The sequence below is a fragment of the Perissodus microlepis genome, chromosome 15 (assembly GCF_051167445.1).
Source record: "Perissodus microlepis isolate ML-2025 ecotype Zambia chromosome 15, ASM5116744v1, whole genome shotgun sequence".
Lineage (NCBI taxonomy): Eukaryota > Metazoa > Chordata > Actinopteri > Cichliformes > Cichlidae > Perissodus > Perissodus microlepis.
Genome location: NC_140475.1, coordinates 37,667,889 through 37,688,671, shown reverse-complemented (window position 1 = coordinate 37,688,671; position 20,783 = coordinate 37,667,889). Strand labels below are relative to the sequence as shown.

Below are 20,783 nucleotides of genomic sequence, written 5' to 3'. Positions count from 1 at the left end.
GTTTACATTATACATGCTTCCCTTAGGCAGCATCATTAGAAGACATAGCATACATTTTCACTGCTATGCAGATGACACCCAGCTCTATCTGTCCATGAAGCCAGATAACACACACCAATTAGTTAAACTGCAGGAATGTCTTAAAGACATAAAGACCTGGATGGCCGCTAACTTTCTGCTTCTTAATTCAGATAAAACTGAGGTTATTGTACTTGGCCCTGAAAATCTTAGAAATATGGTATCTAACCAGATTCATACTCTGGATGGCATTACCTTGGCCTCCAGTAACGCTGTGAGGAACCTTGGAGTCATTTTTGACCAGGACATGTCCTTCAACGCACATATTAAACAAATATGTAAGACTGCTTTCTTCCATTTGCGCAACATCTCTAAAATTAGAAATATCCTGTCTCAGAGTGACGCTGAAAAACTAGTTCATGCATTTATTACTTCCAGGCTGCACTACTGTAATTCATTATTATCAGGATGTCCAAAAAACTCACTGAAAAGCCTTCAGCTAATCCAAAATGCTGCAGCAAGAGTACTGACAGGGACTAGAAGGAGAGAGCATATTTCTCCTGTTTTGGCTTCCCTTCATTGGCTTCCTGTTAAGTCCAGAATTGAATTCAAAATCCTGCTCCTCACATACAAGGTCTTAAATAATCAGGCCCCATCTTACCTTAATGACCTTGTAGTACCATATCACCCTATTAGAGCACTTCGCTCTCGCTCTGCAGGCCTACTTGTTGTTCCTAGAGTATTTAAAAGTAGAATGGGAGGCAGAGCCTTCAGTTTTCAGGCCCCTCTTCTGTGGAACCAGCTTCCAGTTTGGATTCGGGAGACAGAAACTATCTCTACTTTTAAGATTAGGCTTCAAACTTTCCTTTTTGCTAAAGCATATAGTTAGGGCTGGACCAGGTGACCCTGAATCCTCCCTTAGTTATGCTGCAATAGACGTAGGCTGCCGGGGGATTCCCATGATGCATTGAGTTTTTCCTTTCCAGTCACCTTTCTCACTCACTATGTATTAATAGACCTCTCTGCATTGAATCATATCTGTTATTAACCTCTGTCTCTCTTCCACAGCATGTCTTTTATCCTGTCTTCCTTCTCTCACCCCAACCGGTCGCAGCAGATGGCCGCCCCTCCCTGAGCCTGGTTCTGCCGGAGGTTTCTTCCTGTTAAAAGGGAGTTTTTCCTTCCCACTGTCGCCAAAGTGCTTGCTCATAGGGGGTCATATGATTGTTGGGTTTCTCTCTGTATCTATGAAGCGCCTTGAGGCGACTTTTGTTGTGATTTGGCGCTATATAAATAAAATTGAATTGAATTGAATTGAATTACTTCAGAGGTGTGATGTTTTCAGGGTTTTTTTTTCTGCGCTGCAGAAAATTGTAAAACTATTGTGAACTTGGTGGATCTGTCCAGATCTTTGACTGGAAACTATTTCTATGAATGAGTGGTTCAAAAATGTGTAAGTGAAAAGCTGCCATATTTCAGGTCCCAAAGTCAAACGAACACTGAGGGATCACTGAGAGCTAAAAACGGTCTAACTTCTTTCATCTTTAATAAAATGATCAGCGTTGCTGCTTTACCAGGTTTAACAACTAAGTTTAACATCCAGGCATCCATGAAAACAGAGTTTATTCAATTTAACTGAGTTAGAGGTTAGCAGGAAGTTAGCTCGCTAGTTTCCACCTAAACATGATCATCATAATCAGTGTTACTAATTCATACACTGCTTTATCATCTAGACTTTTTGTCTCATCCAGCACCATGATCAGGTCCAGTTTTTATTTCATCTTTGATTTTTCAGCTGCTGTGCCTGAGCAGCCTCCCAGAGACCCTTTGTTGCAGTTAGTCTTCCTCCAGATGTCATGGTCCTGGGCCATGTTGGCCCAGTATTCTTAGTTTTCATGTATTTTTGTATTTTGTTCCTTATTTAGGCCATGCTTCCTGGGTTGCCCTGTTACGTTGTTCCTTATGTGTTTTCCCCTTGTGACTCTTACCCCCTGTGTGCCCCTCTGTGTATTTGAGCCCTCGTCTCTCCTTGTGTTTTATTCCATGTTTTCCCCAGCCCGTTATGTCTGTGTTCTCCCCGTGCTCTCTCTCCTCCTGTCTGAACCTCTGTGTACTTCCTGTTTTACTTTGACAGTCTCTCGTCAGTATGCGTCATGTTGTGTTCACTCCTGCCGCGTCTCGTTACGATTATCTGTGTCAGCTGTGTTCCCCGTGTGCTCCCACTTCTCTCGTTAACCCTCTGTGTATTTATGTGCATGTCTCCCTCAGTTCAGTGTCGCGTCGTCCATGTCTCCTCCCCGAACCTGTGTGTCTTTCTGTGTTCCCTCGGTCTTCTGTTAGCATTCCCAGTTTAGTTCTGTTTCTTTGTGAAGCCTGCAATAAAGCAATGATTTTGAGTTCAGCTTTTCGTCTCCGTGAGTTTTGCGTTTGGGTCCTCTTCTGCCTCCACACAGCCAGTTCATGACACCAGAAGCCATCTGGCTGCTTGATCCAGCTCTGGCTGCTGCACCGGGAAAGAGCAGTGAGGAGGTGGATTGATAAATGAAATTCATAACAAAAATTCATAATGGACTTTTTCCATTTAGGAATAATAAGAATCAGCTTTGTCATGTGCGGTAATCCGATTACTTTTTTCAAGTAACGAGTAAAGTAAGGGATTACTATTGCAAAAATGGTAATTAGATTACCATTACTTTCCCGTAGGAACGCTGCGTTACTAAAACCGTGATTTTTTTTTGCGAGAATGTCTCATGACAGTGACATAAGCGAGTGCGACGTTTGTGACAACAGCTGTGTGCAGATCAACAATGGATAATATATCGAGTGCGGGAGAGAGTATGAGCGTGCAGCGTTTAAAGCGTGGAAGTACTGACCTTACTTTGAGTTTGATTCCATAAAAAGTTACAAAAACATTAGTGTCCGTTGTGCGTGGGAAGAAAACTTCTTTTTACAGCGAAAAAAAAACCCCCTAAACTTCCAAGCAAGCACCGAGTGCGCTACCACGTAATGGGAAATTCACAGAGAAACTCGCGGATTCTTCAACTGACCGCTGCGGCAAACCTGCACCAGGGTAAACCTCCGCCTATCCTACTCCTGCTTTACAGGTGAAAATAGAGCAAAAGGACCGCTAGTCTTTGACTTTATTTATTTTCTGCTGTGTTTTACTTGCATCTATTTGAAAGCGTGAGTGTAAACACAAAAAATATTTTATTTTATGAGCTGGAATGTGCAGAAAATAGGTTTAAATGTTAAACAATTTTCTTCCAGTCAGAGAATGTTGCATATAATTAAATTTTTGCTTGATGCATATAGTTAAAAGGTTAAAACTAATAAAACAAGTTTTAAAATGAGACTTTTCCATTTGATTACATTTTGTATGATGGATTATGTAGAAAAAGTAGGATTGGGCTGAAAGATCTATCGTCTTATCACCTATTCAGGTAGTAAATCGTGTTTTTAAAAAGTAACTAAGTAACTAAGTAATTAAATACTTTTGAAAATAAGTAATCAGTAAAGTAACGGGATTACTTTTTTTGGGAAGTAATCAGTAATTAGTTACTGATTACTTTTTTCAAGTAACTTGACCAACACTGGTTGTTTGTACATGAATCACAATGTGTTACTTCAGAGGTGTGATGTTTTCAGGGGTTTTTTTCTGCGCTGCAGAAAATTGTAAAACTACTGTGAACTTGGTGGATCTGTCCAGATCTTTGACTGGAAACTATTTCTATGAATGAGTGGTTCAAAAATGTGTAAGTGAAAAGCTGCCATATTTCAGGTCCCAAAGTCAAACGAACACTGAGGGATCACTGAGAGCTAAAAACGGTCTAACTTCTTTCATCTTTAATAAAATGATCAGTGTTGCTGCTTTACCAGGTTTAACAACTAAGTTTAACATCCAGGCATCCATGAAAACAGAGTTTATTCAATTTAACTGAGTTAGAGGTTAGCAGGAAGTTAGCTCGCTAGTTTCCACCTAAACATGATCATCATAATCAGTGTTACTAATTCATACACTGGTTTATCATCTAGACTTTTTGTCTCATCCAGCACCATGATCAGGTCCAGTTTTTATTTCATCTTTGATTTTTCAGCTGCTGTGCCTGAGCAGCCTCCCAGAGACCCTTTGTTGCAGTTAGTCTTCCTCCAGATGTCATGGTCCTGGGCCATGTTGGCCCAGTATTCTTAGTTTTCATGTATTTTTGTATTTTGTTCCTTATTTAGGCCATGCTTCCTGGGTTGCCCTGTTACGTTGTTCCTTATGTGTTTTCCCCTTGTGACTCTTACCCCCTGTGTGCCCCTCTGTGTATTTGAGCCCTCGTCTCTCCTTGTGTTTTATTCCATGTTTTCCCCAGCCCGTTATGTCTGTGTTCTCCCCGTGCTCTCTCTCCTCCTGTCTGAACCTCTGTGTACTTCCTGTTTTACTTTGACAGTCTCTCGTCAGTATGCGTCATGTTGTGTTCACTCCTGCCGCGTCTCGTTACGATTATCTGTGTCAGCTGTGTTCCCCGTGTGCTCCCACTTCCCTCGTTAACCCTCTGTGTATTTATGTGCATGTCTCCCTCAGTTCAGTGTCGCGTTGTCCATGTCTCCTCCCCAAACCTGTGTGTCTTTCTGTGTTCCCTCGGTCTTCTGTTAGCATTCCCAGTTTAGTTCTGTTTCTTTGTGAAGCCTGCAATAAAGCAGTGATTTTGAGTTCAGCTTTTCGTCTCCGTGAGTTTTGCGTTTGGGTCCTCTTCTGCCTCCACACAGCCAGTTCATGACACCAGAAGCCATCTGGCTGCTTGATCCAGCTCTGGCTGCTGCACCGGGAAAGAGCAGTGAGGAGGTGGATTGATAAATGAAATTCATAACAAAAATTCATAATGGACTTTTTCCATTTAGGAATAATAAGAATCAGCTTTGTCATGTGCGGTAATCCGATTACTTTTTTCAAGTAACGAGTAAAGTAAGGGATTACTATTGCAAAAATGGTAATTAGATTACCATTACTTTCCCGTAGGAACGCTGCGTTACTAAAACCGTGATTTTTTTTTGCGAGAATGTCTCATGACATTGACATAAGCGAGTGCGACGTTTGTGACAACAGCTGTGTGCAGATCAACAATGGATAATATATCGAGTGCGGGAGAGAGTATGAGCGTGCAGCGTTTAAAGCGTGGAAGTACTGACCTTACTTTGAGTTTGATTCCATAAAAAGTGACAAAAACATTAGTGTCCGTTGTGCGTGGGAAGAAAACTTCTTTTTACAGCGAAAAAAAACCCCTAAACTTCCAAGCAAGCACCGAGTGCGCTACCACGTAATGGGAAATTCACAGAGAAACTCGCGGATTCTTCAACTGACCGCTGCGGCAAACCTGCACCAGGGTAAACCTCCGCCTATCCTACTCCTGCTTTACAGGTGAAAATAGAGCAAAAGGACCGCTAGTCTTTGACTTTATTTATTTTCTGCTGTGTTTTACTTGCATCTATTTGAAAGCGTGAGTGTAAACACAAAAAATATTTTATTTTATGAGCTGGAATGTGCAGAAAATAGGTTTAAATGTTAAACAATTTTCTTCCAGTCAGAGAATGTTGCATATAATTAAATTTTTGCTTGATGCATATAGTTAAAAGGTTAAAACTAATAAAACAAGTTTTAAAAAGAGACTTTTCCATTTGATTACATTTTGTATGATGGATTATGTAGAAAAAGTAGGATTGGGCTGAAAGATCTATCGTCTTCTCACCTATTCAGGTAGTAAATCGTGTTTTTAAAAAGTAACTAAGTAACTAAGTAATTAAATACTTTTGAAAATAAGTAATCAGTAAAGTAACGGGATTACTTTTTTTGGGAAGTAATCAGTAATTAGTTACTGATTACTTTTTTCAAGTAACTTGACCAACACTGGTTGTTTGTACATGAATCACAATGTGTTACTTCAGAAGTGTGATGTTTTCAGGGGTTTTTTTCTGCGCTGCAGAAAATTGTAAAACTACTGTGAACTTGGTGGATCTGTCCAGATCTTTGACTGGAAACTATTTCTATGAATGAGTGGTTCAAAAATGTGTAAGTGAAAAGCTGCCATATTTCAGGTCCCAAAGTCAAACGAACACTGAGGGATCACTGAGAGCTAAAAACGGTCTAACTTCTTTCATCTTTAATAAAATGATCAGTGTTGCTGCTTTACCAGGTTTAACAACTAAGTTTAACATCCAGGCATCCATGAAAACAGAGTTTATTCAATTTAACTGAGTTAGAGGTTAGCAGGAAGTTAGCTCGCTAGTTTCCACCTAAACATGATCATCATAATCAGTGTTACTAATTCATACACTGCTTTATCATCTAGACTTTTTGTCTCATCCAGCACCATGATCAGGTCCAGTTTTTATTTCATCTTTGATTTTTCAGCTGCTGTGCCTGAGCAGCCTCCCAGAGACCCTTTGTTGCAGTTAGTCTTCCTCCAGAAGCCATCTGGCTGTTTGATCCAGCTCTGGCTGCTGCACCGGGAAAGAGCAGTGAGGAGGTGGATTGATAAATGAAATTCATAACAAAAATTCATAATGGACTTTTTCCATTCAGGAATAATAAGAATCAGCTTTCTTTTTAATTGCTATTACCTGACAGTCAGATAACCAGCTTTTAAAAACATATTCATAAACACTTTGCAGTCAACAAAATTTGCACAGAGGTTATAGATGAAATAAAAGTATCACGTGTTTTCTAGGTGTGTTTATAACTCTGTTATTGTACATATTCTGTGTTATACATCATAATCATTCCAGTCTTTTTTTTTTTTTTTTTACTGTTTTAATCTTTATAAAACGGTTATTTATTTATTTATTTTTGTGATTTCTGCTGCCCTATTGGTCTGGTCTCTCTTGAAAGTCTGAGAATGTGATATTCATAATAAAAGGATTTAAAAGTTTACTGCCAAAAAATGATTGCACTTCATAACAGAAATGTGCTAACTGGCTTGAAATAGATCGAAACTGTTATGAGATTGCTTCAGGGAGCAGACATGACACCGTCTTTTAGGTTTCGCCATCACTTTGTATTATGCGCACAACACCACCCTCCTCTGGCTTCCACATGAACTGCACCTTAAACATCAACTGTTTACAAATGTCATGACACAAACAAACGTTTCAATACCGTAAATCACTTTTTAGACTGCGATCACTTTTTGGCACAACATCGGCTCTGATAACATTTAAAGCGCATTGAAAAACTATTCTTTAATGCTAAAAATCCATTATCAATTGTAATTATTTATTTATTTATTAATTTAAATTTCAGATATCGATCTTCATTTTTGTAAACTGGTGAATTAATGATTTTTTAAAGAATTAAAACGACAAAGTTTGGCAATATATTTTTTAAAAAGGATGAATAAAACAGTAAAATAAAATGAGAAATATATATATTTTTTAAAAACTATGATAATTAGACGAACTTTATTTTAAATATATACAATTGATTTTCGGTGACACTGGGTGTCATGGTGATGATGACGTGTTTGAGTGCAGGTATAAAAGCAGGAGGCAAAATGGGAATTCGGGTTTCACGTTTGAGCGCAAACAGGAGCTTTTTCCCACTAGTGCTGTGAAAACTCGGATTTTTCAAACTACAGCTAACGTTTGAAAATCTTCAAGAAGGATTTGCAAAATGACTTCAAACTTCAGTCGCGAGATGCACCTGCTCTCCCTTTTCATTGAGGAGGTGCTAGATCAACGCTATGGTGAGTACAGCAGGCTAATATGTCAGAGTGCTAGCAAACAAATACAACTTAGATTTTTGTCTTTTATTGTTTGGAAGTAGGACTTCATGAGTGTTAACATTTAGGATGAGATGTTTCATACTTGAGTAACATCAATTTTAACGTGTGCCAGTACACTATAAAGATAGCGCCATGTTTTTTTTTAATTGCTAAGGCATTGGAGGACGCTGACGTCAGCGCGCGGGCCGTTTTTGCATGTAGAGGGTTTGAGTTGACATGTTTGGGCTGCTGGCGCTGAGTTATACGTGAAAGTTTCATAGATTGTGAATGTGTAAAGCTGGAGAATGGAGTTTTAAAAGTTCACAGAGTCGCTGGATGAGTTTGAGATTGAAACAGTGTGTGCCTGCAATAAGGAGGTGGGAGGTTTCTCACCTAAATGTAGCTGCTTTATTCTCAAAATATCGATGCTCAACTAATATGAAGATATTACTCCTTAATGTGAATGCGTATTAAAACCTCAGTGAAAGTCCATGCAGCCTTACACAACATGAAAACTTTTACCAGGTGAAAAATGTGAAGGCTTTCATAAACAATGAGTTCTGCTGGGAGCTTCTTACTGTTTGTGTGTGGAAGAGCTTATGATGATGTAAAGCCATGTCTGGACAATTTAAATTCAGGCTTTAATTTGTGTGATCACATGATTAACGTAGACGCACGCTTTGCTTTCTCGTAGCTGATCTGGTGAGTCCAGTCACTGCACCTCAGATGGTCGTCATTAACTTGAGGAACCGTGAACTGAACAGGAGCCATCTGGACTCCATGCCCCCCCTGGTCCTCACTCTTTACCATAACCTGGTGACTGGGTCCAAGGACTTTCCTGACATACCTTTTAAAGGATGGTCCTACCGGGACCAGGTGACGACACCATTTGTCAATGTGAGGCAGAGCCAGAGAGAGAACACCACTCCTTCTCCTCCTACAGACTCACCAGCTGGCATGATGCTGCCGCCTGCGGGCTCCAGCTCTCATCCACGCTTCCTGACTCCAGTTCTTCCAGAGAAAGCAGATCTTGCTGTGCTGAAGGCAGATCGGAGGAACTGTGTCCGCACCCTGACTGTCGACGGCCTCCCCATCACAAGAGTCATCTCCACTGTTTACCGAACAGAGGACACTGAGATGAAGAACCGCTGGAGAGTAACAGACTACAGCGCGGACGGCAGAGTTCTCACTTCGGTGCTCTGCCGTGTTCTAAATATGTCGGCAAAGCGTGCTAAGAGGAAGGCGGAGGAAGAGAGCAGCATCCGGAGCCCGACTCAAGCAAGGAAGCGCTTGAGATTATAATATACAGTGAAGCATGTCGAACGTCAGCAAGCCTGAACAAAGTGGTAAGTAGTAAATAGTGCTTAAGGTTGTTTCTAAAATAATGTCCTAAAATATTTGAAAATCGTCGAGGTTTTAACTTTTATTCTTTCTTTTCTGCCTCTTGTTTCTAAAAGTCAGGAAAAAGAGTCACGCTGCGAAGAAACACCACACAGAAGATTTTCCCTCAGTAAAATGGTAAATATATTCATCTTGTTATGACGTTTGCTCACAATAACCAGGAGTGTTTCTGAAGTGATTCACTCTCATTTGGTGTTATTTGATCCAAAGACAACTGAGGGTCTTCAGAGCAGCGTGAACGGCCGTCACCTGAGAGCAAGACAGTCCTCGGGCCTTTGTGGTTCCCTCCAGGTACTCCAGCTTCATCCCACAGTCCAGAGAGATGCAGTTAGGTTGAATGTGAGTGTGAATGGTTGTCTGTTTCTCTGTGTTAGACTGACCTGTCCAGGTTGTACCCCCGCCTCTGGCCCCATAACAGCTGGGATGGCTCCAATCTTGAATTGGTGAAGCAGAAGAAATGGATGGAAGGATGATCCAAAGAGAAACATTGAAGGCCCTCTCACAAAAAAAGATAAGAACTCATTTTACACATTGTTGAAACATCCTGAAAGTTATTTGTTGTGTTTAGAAACTTGTTGAACTGTCATTAGAGTTTGTTTCGACTTGTTGTTCATTTCTTATTCGGTTCAGCTGTGTTTCTATGTGTCCTTAGTTCCCATAATCAGCCTCCTGTGTGTAAATATTGTGTCAGTCTCCCTTTGTCCCTTGTCAGAGTGTTAGTCTCCGTCCCCTCGTGTTTCCTTGCCTCAGTAGTTCTGTTTCCTACAGTTTTCCCCCAGTATAGGTTTTGGTTAGACTTTTTCAGTTCCCTTTGTCAGTCTTTGTATTTGGTATTTCCTCATCAGTCTCATCACTTTCCTCTCCAGAAAGAAAACAATAAAAAGACCTGAAGAGACGTCTATGCAAACGCTCTCATTGTGAAAGATAAGTATACATCCAACTAATCTGTGACTCTGTCACAGCTCTGATCAGCAATTCTTTCAGGTTTGTCTGTTTTGATGATGTTATTAATTATTATCCTTTATCCAGGATTTTCTCCTCCTTGAATCGCTACCTTATCGTGGTGGAGGGGTTTGTGTGTCCCAGGGATCCCAGGGGCTATGTTGTCTGGGGGCTTTTGCCCCCTGGTAGGGTCTCCCATGGCAAATTGGTCCTGGGTGAGGGACCAGACAAAGAGCGATTCAGAAGACCCTTATGAAAAGAATATCGAGGGAACAGTTTACCCTGCCCGGGATAGGGTTACCGGGGCCCCGCCCTGGAGCCAGGCCCAGGGAGGGTGCCCGAGGGCGAGCGTCTGGTGGCCGGGCCTTAGTCCATGGGGCCCGGCCGGGCACAGCCCGAAGAGGAGACATGGGCCCATCCTCCCGCAGGCCCACCACCCGCACGGGGTGGTGGGCCTGTCAAGTCACAGACTTGTCACAGACTTGACGGGGTGTCAGGAAAAAGAGCCAAGATGAGAAGAAACACCACACAGAAGATTTTCCCTCAGTAAAATGGTAAATATATTCATCTTGTTATGACGTTTGCTCACAATAACCAGGAGTGTTCACGTTGTTCTGAAGTGATTCACTCTCATTTGGTGTTATTTGGTGTTTGTCTTTGAAAGGAGAGGAGCAGTAACGACACTGGGAGACAAACAACAGGATGATCCAAAGACAACTGAGAGTGTTCAGAGCAGCGTGAACGGCCGTCACCTGAGAGCAAGACAGTCCTCGGGCCTTTGTGGTTCCCTCCAGGTACTCCAGCTTCATCCCACAGTCCAGAGAGATGCAGTTAGGTTGAATGTGAGTGTGAATGGTTGTCTGTTTCTCTGTGTTAGACTGACCTGTCCAGGTAGTACCCCCGCCTCTGGCCCCATAACAGCTGGGATGGCTCCAATCTTGAATTGGATAAGCTGAAGAAATGGATGGAAGGATGATCCAAAGAGAAACATCAAAGGCCCTCTCACCAGCTTTCATTTATTAAATTTGTCTTTACTGAACGATTTCTGGTGTGTACTTGCGTTGATACTCAGACAACAGCTCCTCTTTCTGTTTGTGCTGGAAGATTCAGGCAAACACATATTACATATATAGATTGTTATATGACACAGTTTCACATTTAGTGCTATATGATAATGATAAGGTCCAGTTTAATAGTATTGCTAGTGTCTAATGAAATGAACACGTGATTTTCAGATCCAGCAAAGTGAATATTTTTCACTGTGGATAAATTACATGGAAACGTTTAATGAGTCATCAGCTATTTCACTACAAAGATGATGTGATTAAAGGTTCTCATACATGCAGGTCAGAAGTTTTGCTCCATCCTGGATGTTAAATGCTGATCAATGTTTACACATATCTGCACATTTCTAACAGCTCATTTCACAGGTCATCAGTCTCCTGACTGCATATGCAGAGTTTTATCATCACGTGTTCATGGCAGACAAACATAATTATGAATTCTTGTTTTAGTTCCATTCAGTCACTCAACATCAGGTGTCTGCTTGTCCTGAGCTGTGAGAACTACAGTGAGTTGCTTTCCTCTTTAGCTTAGTATTAATAAACCAGGTCGTAGGTGGGCACCTGCATCAAGGAGTCAAGAAGCATATTTTATTGTTTAATGGTGAAAACAATGGATTCTTGTTCATTTGTTTAATGGAAAGACTGAAAGTGCGGCCTGGTGTTGACTTACACTTATTCAAAGTGATGAAGTACCAACAGATACTAAAAGTCACAGCCTGAAACACGTCAACTGCTTTATTATTTCTAGTTATAAATAAACTGTCAGTTTATGGCCCCTGTGGCTCGATCAGGACCCTTCCGGGATGTGGAGATATTTATTATTTACTATAACTTGTGCTTATGTTGGTTTTTGCTGTGGTTTCGCTACTGTGTTTTTCTCTTTTTGCTTGTTTTTATTTTTCCAGCAGGTGATCAAACAGATTTTTAGTGTCTTCTCTCTCTTCTCCTATTTTTTTTGCTTTCCATCTCCTTCTGTTGAGCATCTTCCCAACTTCTCTTTTCTTCATCTTCCTCTTTCCCATCCCCCAGTCCTGTCCGTTCTGATTGTAATCATTTCAAAGAAAAGAAAGAAATAATAAAGAGCTAATACACTTTGACAATCAAGTGGACCAGTGTGGCAAAAGCTGTAATGATCCATTTGGGAAAATAAATCTGTTGGACTGGTAAACTAATATACGATAATAATACGGTATGAAAAATGGCAAACATGAGAATTCTGTGTGTTTTCCTTCTTATCTGCAGACTAACAGTCCACAGGTTTGGTGCTCAGACTCTGATTTGTTCCCTGGAGATGGAGGAGAGAGAGCACAGAGGACAGCAAGGTGGAGGAGTGAAGGAGAAGGTGGTGCAGCTCAGTGTCCAATCAGGAGTGAGCATCTCTATATATGTATATAGAATATATATATTTCAAGTTTTTGTTTTGAGTTTTTGTTGTTTTTTATTTTTTAAAGCAAACACTAAAACTGTCACCCACACCTCTGAAGATAAAGATAACTAATCATAAATAAAGGGAATATTATGATGATGAGGACACTATCAGAGGTAGTTCAGGGAACTGTTATACTTCAGATACCAGAAAAATCGTTTTTCTTTTCTTGTTTCTTTGGCTTGACTTCATGGTAGGCAAAATGAAGAAGAGTGCTTGATTGCGCCTAAGTAAGTAAAAGCTGCATGGCAAAACAACACACACCTTCACTGCAGATGCATGCACAGAAACCAGTATTTTTTGTACCTTAAATATTAAGTAGTGTGTGTACAGTAGTCAATATAATGGGATGTGTCCTAAAGCAGCGAAAGAAGAACTGACTTCTTACAGCAATTTGCAATATTTAGGATTTTATTGAACACTTTTACCTTTCAACATTTGTAACATTAGTGAGTAATGAAGCATTGCAGAATAAATAAAATAAAACTCTAAAAGTCCGTTATTACACTCTTAAATCCTACTACTTATTCCTGCGTCTTTTGTGATCTTACAAAGCTTCAAATGACGCGTCGACTATTAAATTAGTCATCGACGATTTTGATAGTCACCGTAATCGTGACTCCTCGTGAACAAATATAGACACACTAATATTTCACCAGTGTTGTAACATCACATGTCGTTAGCATGGGTAAGAGAACGAAATCAATACCTCAGATGGAAGCACCTTGACTGGGTTACTTCAACATCACTGGGTGACATGTCACTTTGATGCACCGACAGTGGAATTATAGTTCAGGTGACCTGCATGCCTTTGCACTCTAAAGACACTAGAGCACCTAAAGGACGCATGGAAACATCAAGTGATACACAGATAAGACTGTTGCACAGAAATATGCAGTATCTGCACACTGTAACATGTTTAGTTGCTTTACTCAAGAGCCTGACTTCAGATGAATGACTCTGACAATCTAATTTTTCTTGCAGATTGAATGCACCTTCTGTGGGAAGTGGTACCACACAGTGTGTGTGGACTTCCCCTCTGCAGAAGGCGACTACAAATGTTGTGGTTGCTAAATAAACAGAAAAAATTGATCCCTGTTGTCTTTGCTTACTGATTGTTTTTAGTGTTGACAATCCACATTGCTGGGATTGCATCTTTCAACATGTTTGTGGGTAGATCTGGATGTACCAGGGGTAAGTGTAGCCACTCAGCCTCTACTCAATGTGATCATAGCAGCAGGTGCAGATGTGTCACAAGTTAATCTAGTAGTAGGCTATGGTATTTGGCCACAGGTGGCAGCAGTGGACTGACCTCCATTGGAGACTGCTCCAGCTGCTATGTGATAGTGTATCTGCTACAAATTGAAGATCATATGGAAGTTTTGGAAATTAACCCTTGTATTATGTTGACAAACAAAAAGGTGACATTGATTTTGTTGTGGGTCATTTTGACCCGTACTGTGTAAATCCACTCAGAATTGTCAAGAAACTGCAATAAAACAATAGCAACTTTATTTTCCATCAGATAAACATGTAGAACACAGACATACAACAGTTAGACTTTCCATAACTATTTTAGGAACCATTTGGTAAAGGTTTTTCGTTCTTATACACACACACACACACACACATTTCTTTTGAACTTGCCCAACGTTCTCAGTTTTTCAATGCTCAACATTTTCGATTTTGTCCACGTGATGGACAGAATGTAACTGTGTGCTTTCTGCAGGTGTACTTCTTGCATTTCTCACACAAAATGCTTGTTTTAAAACAGGAATCTTCCTAACTAAGATTTAAAACAAAAGATTTCTACGTCCCCTCCAGTCTCAAAAACAGATGACAAACCAATCGACACACCTGAGTCACTGACTTTCTTAAATCCACTCACTCTCACTGGCTCTGTTCATTACTAATCACTGTGTAACTGCTGTGAATTCACAGTAACTGCCATCTCCTTACAAATGTTCATTAGATTAACCACACTTATACAGACTTGTATATAACTACCAACTCTCCAGCCATGTTGATGGATTGCCTATATTGGCTGGAAATATTCATTTCCAGAGAAAAGACACAGATAGACTCTGCTTACAGGATGTGATGTGACAACACTAATGAAATATTGATGTGTTATATTTGTCCAAGGCGTATTTCATTGTTATGGGAAAAGAGAATATTAAAATCATGATGACCAATTGGAGTGGTGATTTCTATGACTTTGTATATATAATTTGGAATGTTGTACAAATGTGGGCCAATAAGAAATATATGATATCATTTCATTCTTTTCAAAGGTTTATTTGCATGACGCACAGACAGACACAATTGAAAGGTACAAATGTGTTGTGCATGAAACGAATTCAAACGTGCTGCAGATGTGTGTCACAAGTTGATCTGGCTGTAGGCTGTGGCACTTGGCCAGAGGTGGCGCTGGTTGACTCAAGTCCATGTTAGTGCACAAAGTAAACTGCTCGCTTTAGTTGTGCAGCAAAAACGCTGAAACCGGAGAAATAAAACGTGCGAGGGGAACGATAACGACGACAAGAGTCTCCCGATCGTTTACTCTTGCTGTCCTGTGAACAACATCGGCGTGGTGTTAATTGTTTGCTGTTTTCGCGATCGCATCGCGCATGAGGATATCACCAGGTAAACTCGCCACATTTTTAAACATTTTGTTGTTCAACAGCATCAAGACTGACGGAGTGTGTTTGAGATAACCTCACAAGTGTCACAGATGACACATTTGGCGTTTTTTTTGCTGGCTTGTCGGTAGCAGCTCCTGAAACGCAAGACTGCCACACATCTGTTCGACCAACGCCAGTTGATCTAAACGCCAGTAGATCTGGAACACCGGCGCACTCGTGCGTCTGAGGAGACGCGGACTGCGAACTGCTCTTCCTGGGATCTTCCTTTCCAATGTACGCTCACTCAGGAATAAGATAGACGAGCTGGCCCTGATGAGAAGCATGAACAGAGACTTTGCCTCCTCCTGTGTCTTATGTTTTACGGAGTCGTGGCTCTGTGAGGACATCCCGGACAGCGCGCTCAAGCTGGAGGGCTTTCATCTGCTGTGCGCGGACCGGCAGGCCTCTCTCTCTGGTAAGACCAAAGGTGGAGGTGTCTGCTTCTACATTAATAGTGGCTGGTGCACAGATGTAACAGTGATTGCTCAGCACTGCTCTTCCTCTCTGGAATACCTTTTTATTCACTGCAAACCGTTTTATTCTCCGCGGGAGTTTGCTTCATTCATCCTGGCCGCTGTTTACATCCCGCCAGATGCGGATGCGCAGGCAGCTCAGTGCGCACTCGCGGAGCAGATACTGCACATGGAGCGGACATTCCCGGACTCTCTCATCATTGCTCTTGGGGACTTTAACAAAGCCAATCTGAGCCATGAGCTTCCCAAATACAAGCAGTATATTAAATGCCCGAGCAGAGAGGAGAGGACATTAGACCACTGTTACAGCACGATCAGCGGGGCCTATCGTGCGGTGCCCCGCGCTTCACTCGGACTTTCTGACCACGTCATGATCCACCTAATCCCCGCGTACAGACAGAGGCTGAAGCTCTCCAAACCTGTCGTGAGGACCAAAAAACTGTGGAGCAACGAGGCTGTGGAGGAGCTTCGCACGTGTTTGGAGTCTACAGACTGGGACACAATGAAGGCTGCTTCTAACAGCTTGGACGAGTTTACGGACACTGTCACCTCCTATATCCACTTCTGTGAGGACAGCATTGTGCCATCACGCACCAGGGTGAGTTATAACAATGACAAACCCTGGTTTACTCCTAAACTCAAAAAGCTGTGGCTGGAAAAGAGAAAGGCGTTCAGAAGCGGAGACAGGGACTGCTACAGAGAGGCCAAGTACAGGTTCACTAAAGAAGTGGACATTGCTAAACACCAGCACTCTGAGAAGATGCAGCAGCAGATCTCAGAGAATGACTCGGCCTCTGTGTGGAAAGGTTTTAGGAATATCACCAACTACAAGCCTAAAACCCCCCACTCCACTGATGACTTGCTCTTGGCCAACACCCTTAACGACTTTTACTGCCGTTTTGACGAGCCATCAGGCAGCCTTCACACCTCCAACGGCCCCAACAATAGAGACACTTTGGACACTCATTCCCCCACCTCTCCCCCCTCCATAGAGCCATCACCACCTTCAAACACTTCACCTAGAACACCCCCCTCCTCACCCCACACAAAAGAGGATTTCACACCACAACTCTTCATATTCATGAAGCAGGTGTGAGGAAGCAGTTTAAGAGTCTGAATGCTCGAAAAGCTCCCGGCCCAGACGGTGTGTCTCCTGCCACCCTCAGACACTGTGCAAACGAGCTGGCCCCAGTGTTTTCTGGCATTTTCAACTCCTCACTGCAGGCATGTCATGTGCCTGCCTGCTTCAAGTCCTCTACCATAATCCCTGTCCCCAAGAAACCTAGGATCACTGGGCTAAATGACTACAGACCTGTGGCTCTGACATCTGTGGTCATGAAGTCATTTGAGCGCCTGGTTCTCTCCTATCTCAAGACCCTCACGGCCCCCCTCCTGGACCCCCTGCAGTTTGCATACAGAGCCAACAGGTCTGTAGATGACGCCATCAACATGGCTCTACACTTCATCCTGCAGCATCTGGACTCCCCAGGAACCTACGCCAGGATCCTGTTTGTGGACTTCAGCTCTGCATTCAACACCATCCTTCCAGACCATCTCCAAGGCAAGCTTTCCCAGATGAATGTGCCTGATCCCATCTGCCGGTGGATCACTGACTTCCTGACGGACAGGAAGCAGCATGTGAGGCTGGGAAAGAATGTCTCGGACTCCCGGACCATCAGCACCGGCTCCCCTCAGGGCTGTGTTCTTTCTCCTCTGCTCTTCTCCCTGTATACCAACTGCTGCACCTCCACCCACCAGTCTGTCAAGCTAATCAAGTTTGCAGATGACACCACCGTTATTGGACTCATCTCGGACGGGGATGAGTCTGCCTACAGGAGGGAGGTTGAACGTCTGGTGTCCTGGTGCAGCCACAACAACCTGGTGCTGAATGCCCAGAAGACAGTGGAGATTATTGTGGACTTCAGGAAGCACACAGCTCCACTCCCCCCCATCATCCTGACTGACACCCCCATCACCTCTGTGGACTCATTCCGCTTCCCGGGTACCACCATCACCCAGGACCTGAAGTGGGAGCCCACCATCACCTCCGTCATTAAGAAAGCCCAGCAGAGGATGTACTTCCTGAGGCAGCTGAAGAAATTCAACCTGCCAACACGGACGATGATGCAATTCTACACTGCAATCATCGAGTCCATCCTCACCTCCTCCATCACCGTGTGGTACGCTGGAGCCACTATCAGGGACAAACAGAGACTGCAGCGTGTTGTGCGCTCTGCTGAGAAGGTGATTGGCTGCAGACTCCCATCTCTGCAGGACCTGTACACCTCCAGGACACTGGGGCGTGCAGCTCGGATCTCAGCTGACCCTTCTCACCCTGGACACAGTCTGTTTGACCTGCTCCCCTCAGGCAGGAGGCTCCGGTCCATTCGCACCAGAACCTCTCGCCATAAGAACAGTTTCTTCCCCTCTGCTGTTGGACACATGAACAATAACCATATGACTGTTCCCACCACTAACACATGACCCTACGCTGTGTTCACTGCATCATTCCATGTTTGGCACTGATCACCACCTGCACTCATGTATATATCATGTATATATCTATCTACTTAGCACTTTTAATTCTTATTCTTATTTTTATTTTCATGTCTATTTAAGCGTAATTTATGACAGTATGTTTGCACTGAAGCACCGCAGCAATTTCCTAATGTTGTAAACCTGCTCAACATTTGGCAATAAAACCCTTTCTGATTCTGATTCTGATTCTGAAAAGAAAAGAGACAGAGATGTGTGTTTTCTGTTAATACCATAATTGCAGTCATCTTAAACAAACATGACATTTCTTTGGCACGATTGCTTTTTCACTGATTTGAAACTTTAATGTGTGGTACAACAATTCTTCTAGTTAAATAATTCTACAAGAATTATGTGTTTTCCCCTTGTGACTCTTACCCCCTGTGTGCCCCTCTGTGTATTTGAGCCCTTGTCTCTCCTTGTGTTTTATTCCATGTTTTCCCCAGCCCGTTATTCTACAAGAATTATTTAACAGAGGATAGAAAAAAAATACATTGTGTCAAGTTCCCTGATTAAATGGGCTGTCTGTGTAAAAAGCATAAATGGCTGTTTGTCTTGGTGTATTGGTCTTTTGCCAGCATGGCAAACTAGATCAATCTGCTGGGACATCTGATTTTAGGACAATCACTTGCTTTTCCAAAGGACACTGACAACCAGACATTAGATGCCACAGCCCTGGCCCACGGTATCCCCCCCCCTCCCCCCCATGCATGCGGTGGGCCTTCTGTAGAAAGAGAGCAACTTAATGAAGGTGACAAGGTGAAAATAGGATGATTGATGTGCCGGTGCTGTGAGGGCATGTATAACACCACCTACCCAAGTGTTGAATATAAGGAGGCTTTGAAGAATCTACAATAATTGTGTGTTGTTTGTACATGAATCACAATGTGTTACTCGGTTACTTGGTGTTCGCTCGCTCTGCGGTAGAGTATCACTTCCTGTTCCTGCTCAAACACAGTGGTGTTTCTGAGTAGCTTATTTGCTTAGCAATTTAATTAACAACTTTTAAATACATTCTTCTTTCATAGTATAATCTTCACGTGCTTCATCCGAAGCACACTTTCTGTGTACTCACTACCTAATTTATAGCCAAAGTATTCACTCACTGTCTCTGTACTGTTTCGCTAGCTTAGCTTAGCTCGTAGCCGACTCGTTAGCACCATGGCTACTTCACCTGTCCCTCCTGCACTTTCTTGCTCATTGTGTCAGATGTTTAGTTACTCCTCGGCCTCCTTTAGCAGTAATGATATCTGTAACAAATGTAGCATATTTGCAGCTCTGGAGGCCAGGATTACTGAATTGGAGACTCGGCTTCGCACCCTTCATTCACCCGTAGCTAGCCAGGCCCCTGTAGCTGGTGCAGCCGAAGATAGCGTAGGCCCCGCTAGCTGTTCCCCGGCAGACCCCAAGCAGCTGGGGAAAGAGGGCGGCTGGGTCACGGTGAGGAGGAAGCATAGTCCTAAACAGAAGCCCCAGGTACACCACCAACCCGTTCATGTGTCTAACCGTTTTTCCCCACTCGGTGACACACCCGCCGGGGGTCAAACTCTGGTAATTGGTGATTCTGTTCTCAGACATGTGAAGCTGGAGACACCGGCAACCATAGTCAATTGTCTTCCAGGGGCCAGAGCAGGCGACATTGAAGGAAATTTAAAACTGCTGGCTAAGGGTAAACGTAAATTCAGTAAAATCATAATTCACGTCGGCAGTAATGACACCCGGTTACGCCAATCGGAGGTCACTAAAATCAATATTGAATCGATGTGCAACTTTGCTAAAACAATGTCGGACTCTGTAGTTTTCTCTGGTCCCCTCCCCAATCAGACCAGGAGTGACATGTTTAGCCGCATGTTCTCCTTAAATTGCTGGCTGTCTGAGTGGTGTCCCAGAAACGATGTGGGCTTCATAGATAATTGGCAAACCTTCTGGAGGAAACCTGGTCTTGTTAGGAGAGACGGCATCCATCCCACTTTGGATGGAGCAGCTCTCATTTCTAGAAATATGGACAAATTTATTAAACCCCCCAAAATATGACTATCCAGAGTTGGGACCAGGAAGCAGAGTTGCAGTCTTACACGCCTCTCTGCAGCTTCTCTCCTCCTGCTACCCCCCCAAAAACCCATCTCCATAGAGACTGTGTCAGCTTCCAAAAAGACAAAAAACAAACTAAAAACCAGCAACAAACAACTTAAACATAAACAATTACAAAGAAAGAACAGTACAGTATCCACATCTGAACCAAAGAGTAAAACAGTGAAATGTGGATTATTAAATATTAGGTCTCTCTCCTCCAAGTCTCTGTTAGTACATGACTTAATAATTGATCAACAAATTGATTTACTCTGCCTTACAGAAACCTGGTTGCAGCAGGATGATTATGTTAGTTTAAATGAATCAACACCCCCGAGTCATTCTAACTACCAGAAACCTCGAAGCACAGGCCGAGGGGGCAGTGTGGCAGCAATTTTTCACACCAGCCTATTAATTAATGAAAGACCAAG

General features: G+C 42.6%; 1 protein-coding gene across 1 annotated transcript in view; it reads left to right on the top strand.

Annotated features, from left to right (window-relative positions):
• Positions 1 to 7,486: 7,486 nt before the first annotated feature.
• Positions 7,487 to 20,783, top strand: part of LOC146372647 (uncharacterized) — a 52,313-nt gene continuing 39,016 nt past the window's right edge. The window contains exons 1-6 of the mRNA XM_084952575.1: positions 7,487 to 7,739; positions 8,452 to 9,275; positions 9,369 to 9,449; positions 9,533 to 10,654; positions 10,765 to 10,894; positions 12,407 to 12,533. Coding sequence (XP_084808701.1) covers positions 7,667 to 7,739; positions 8,452 to 9,059 — 681 coding nt within the window. The 5' untranslated portion in view covers positions 7,487 to 7,666 and the 3' untranslated portion in view covers positions 9,060 to 9,275; positions 9,369 to 9,449; positions 9,533 to 10,654; positions 10,765 to 10,894; positions 12,407 to 12,533. The remainder of the gene's footprint in view (positions 7,740 to 8,451; positions 9,276 to 9,368; positions 9,450 to 9,532; positions 10,655 to 10,764; positions 10,895 to 12,406; positions 12,534 to 20,783) is intronic.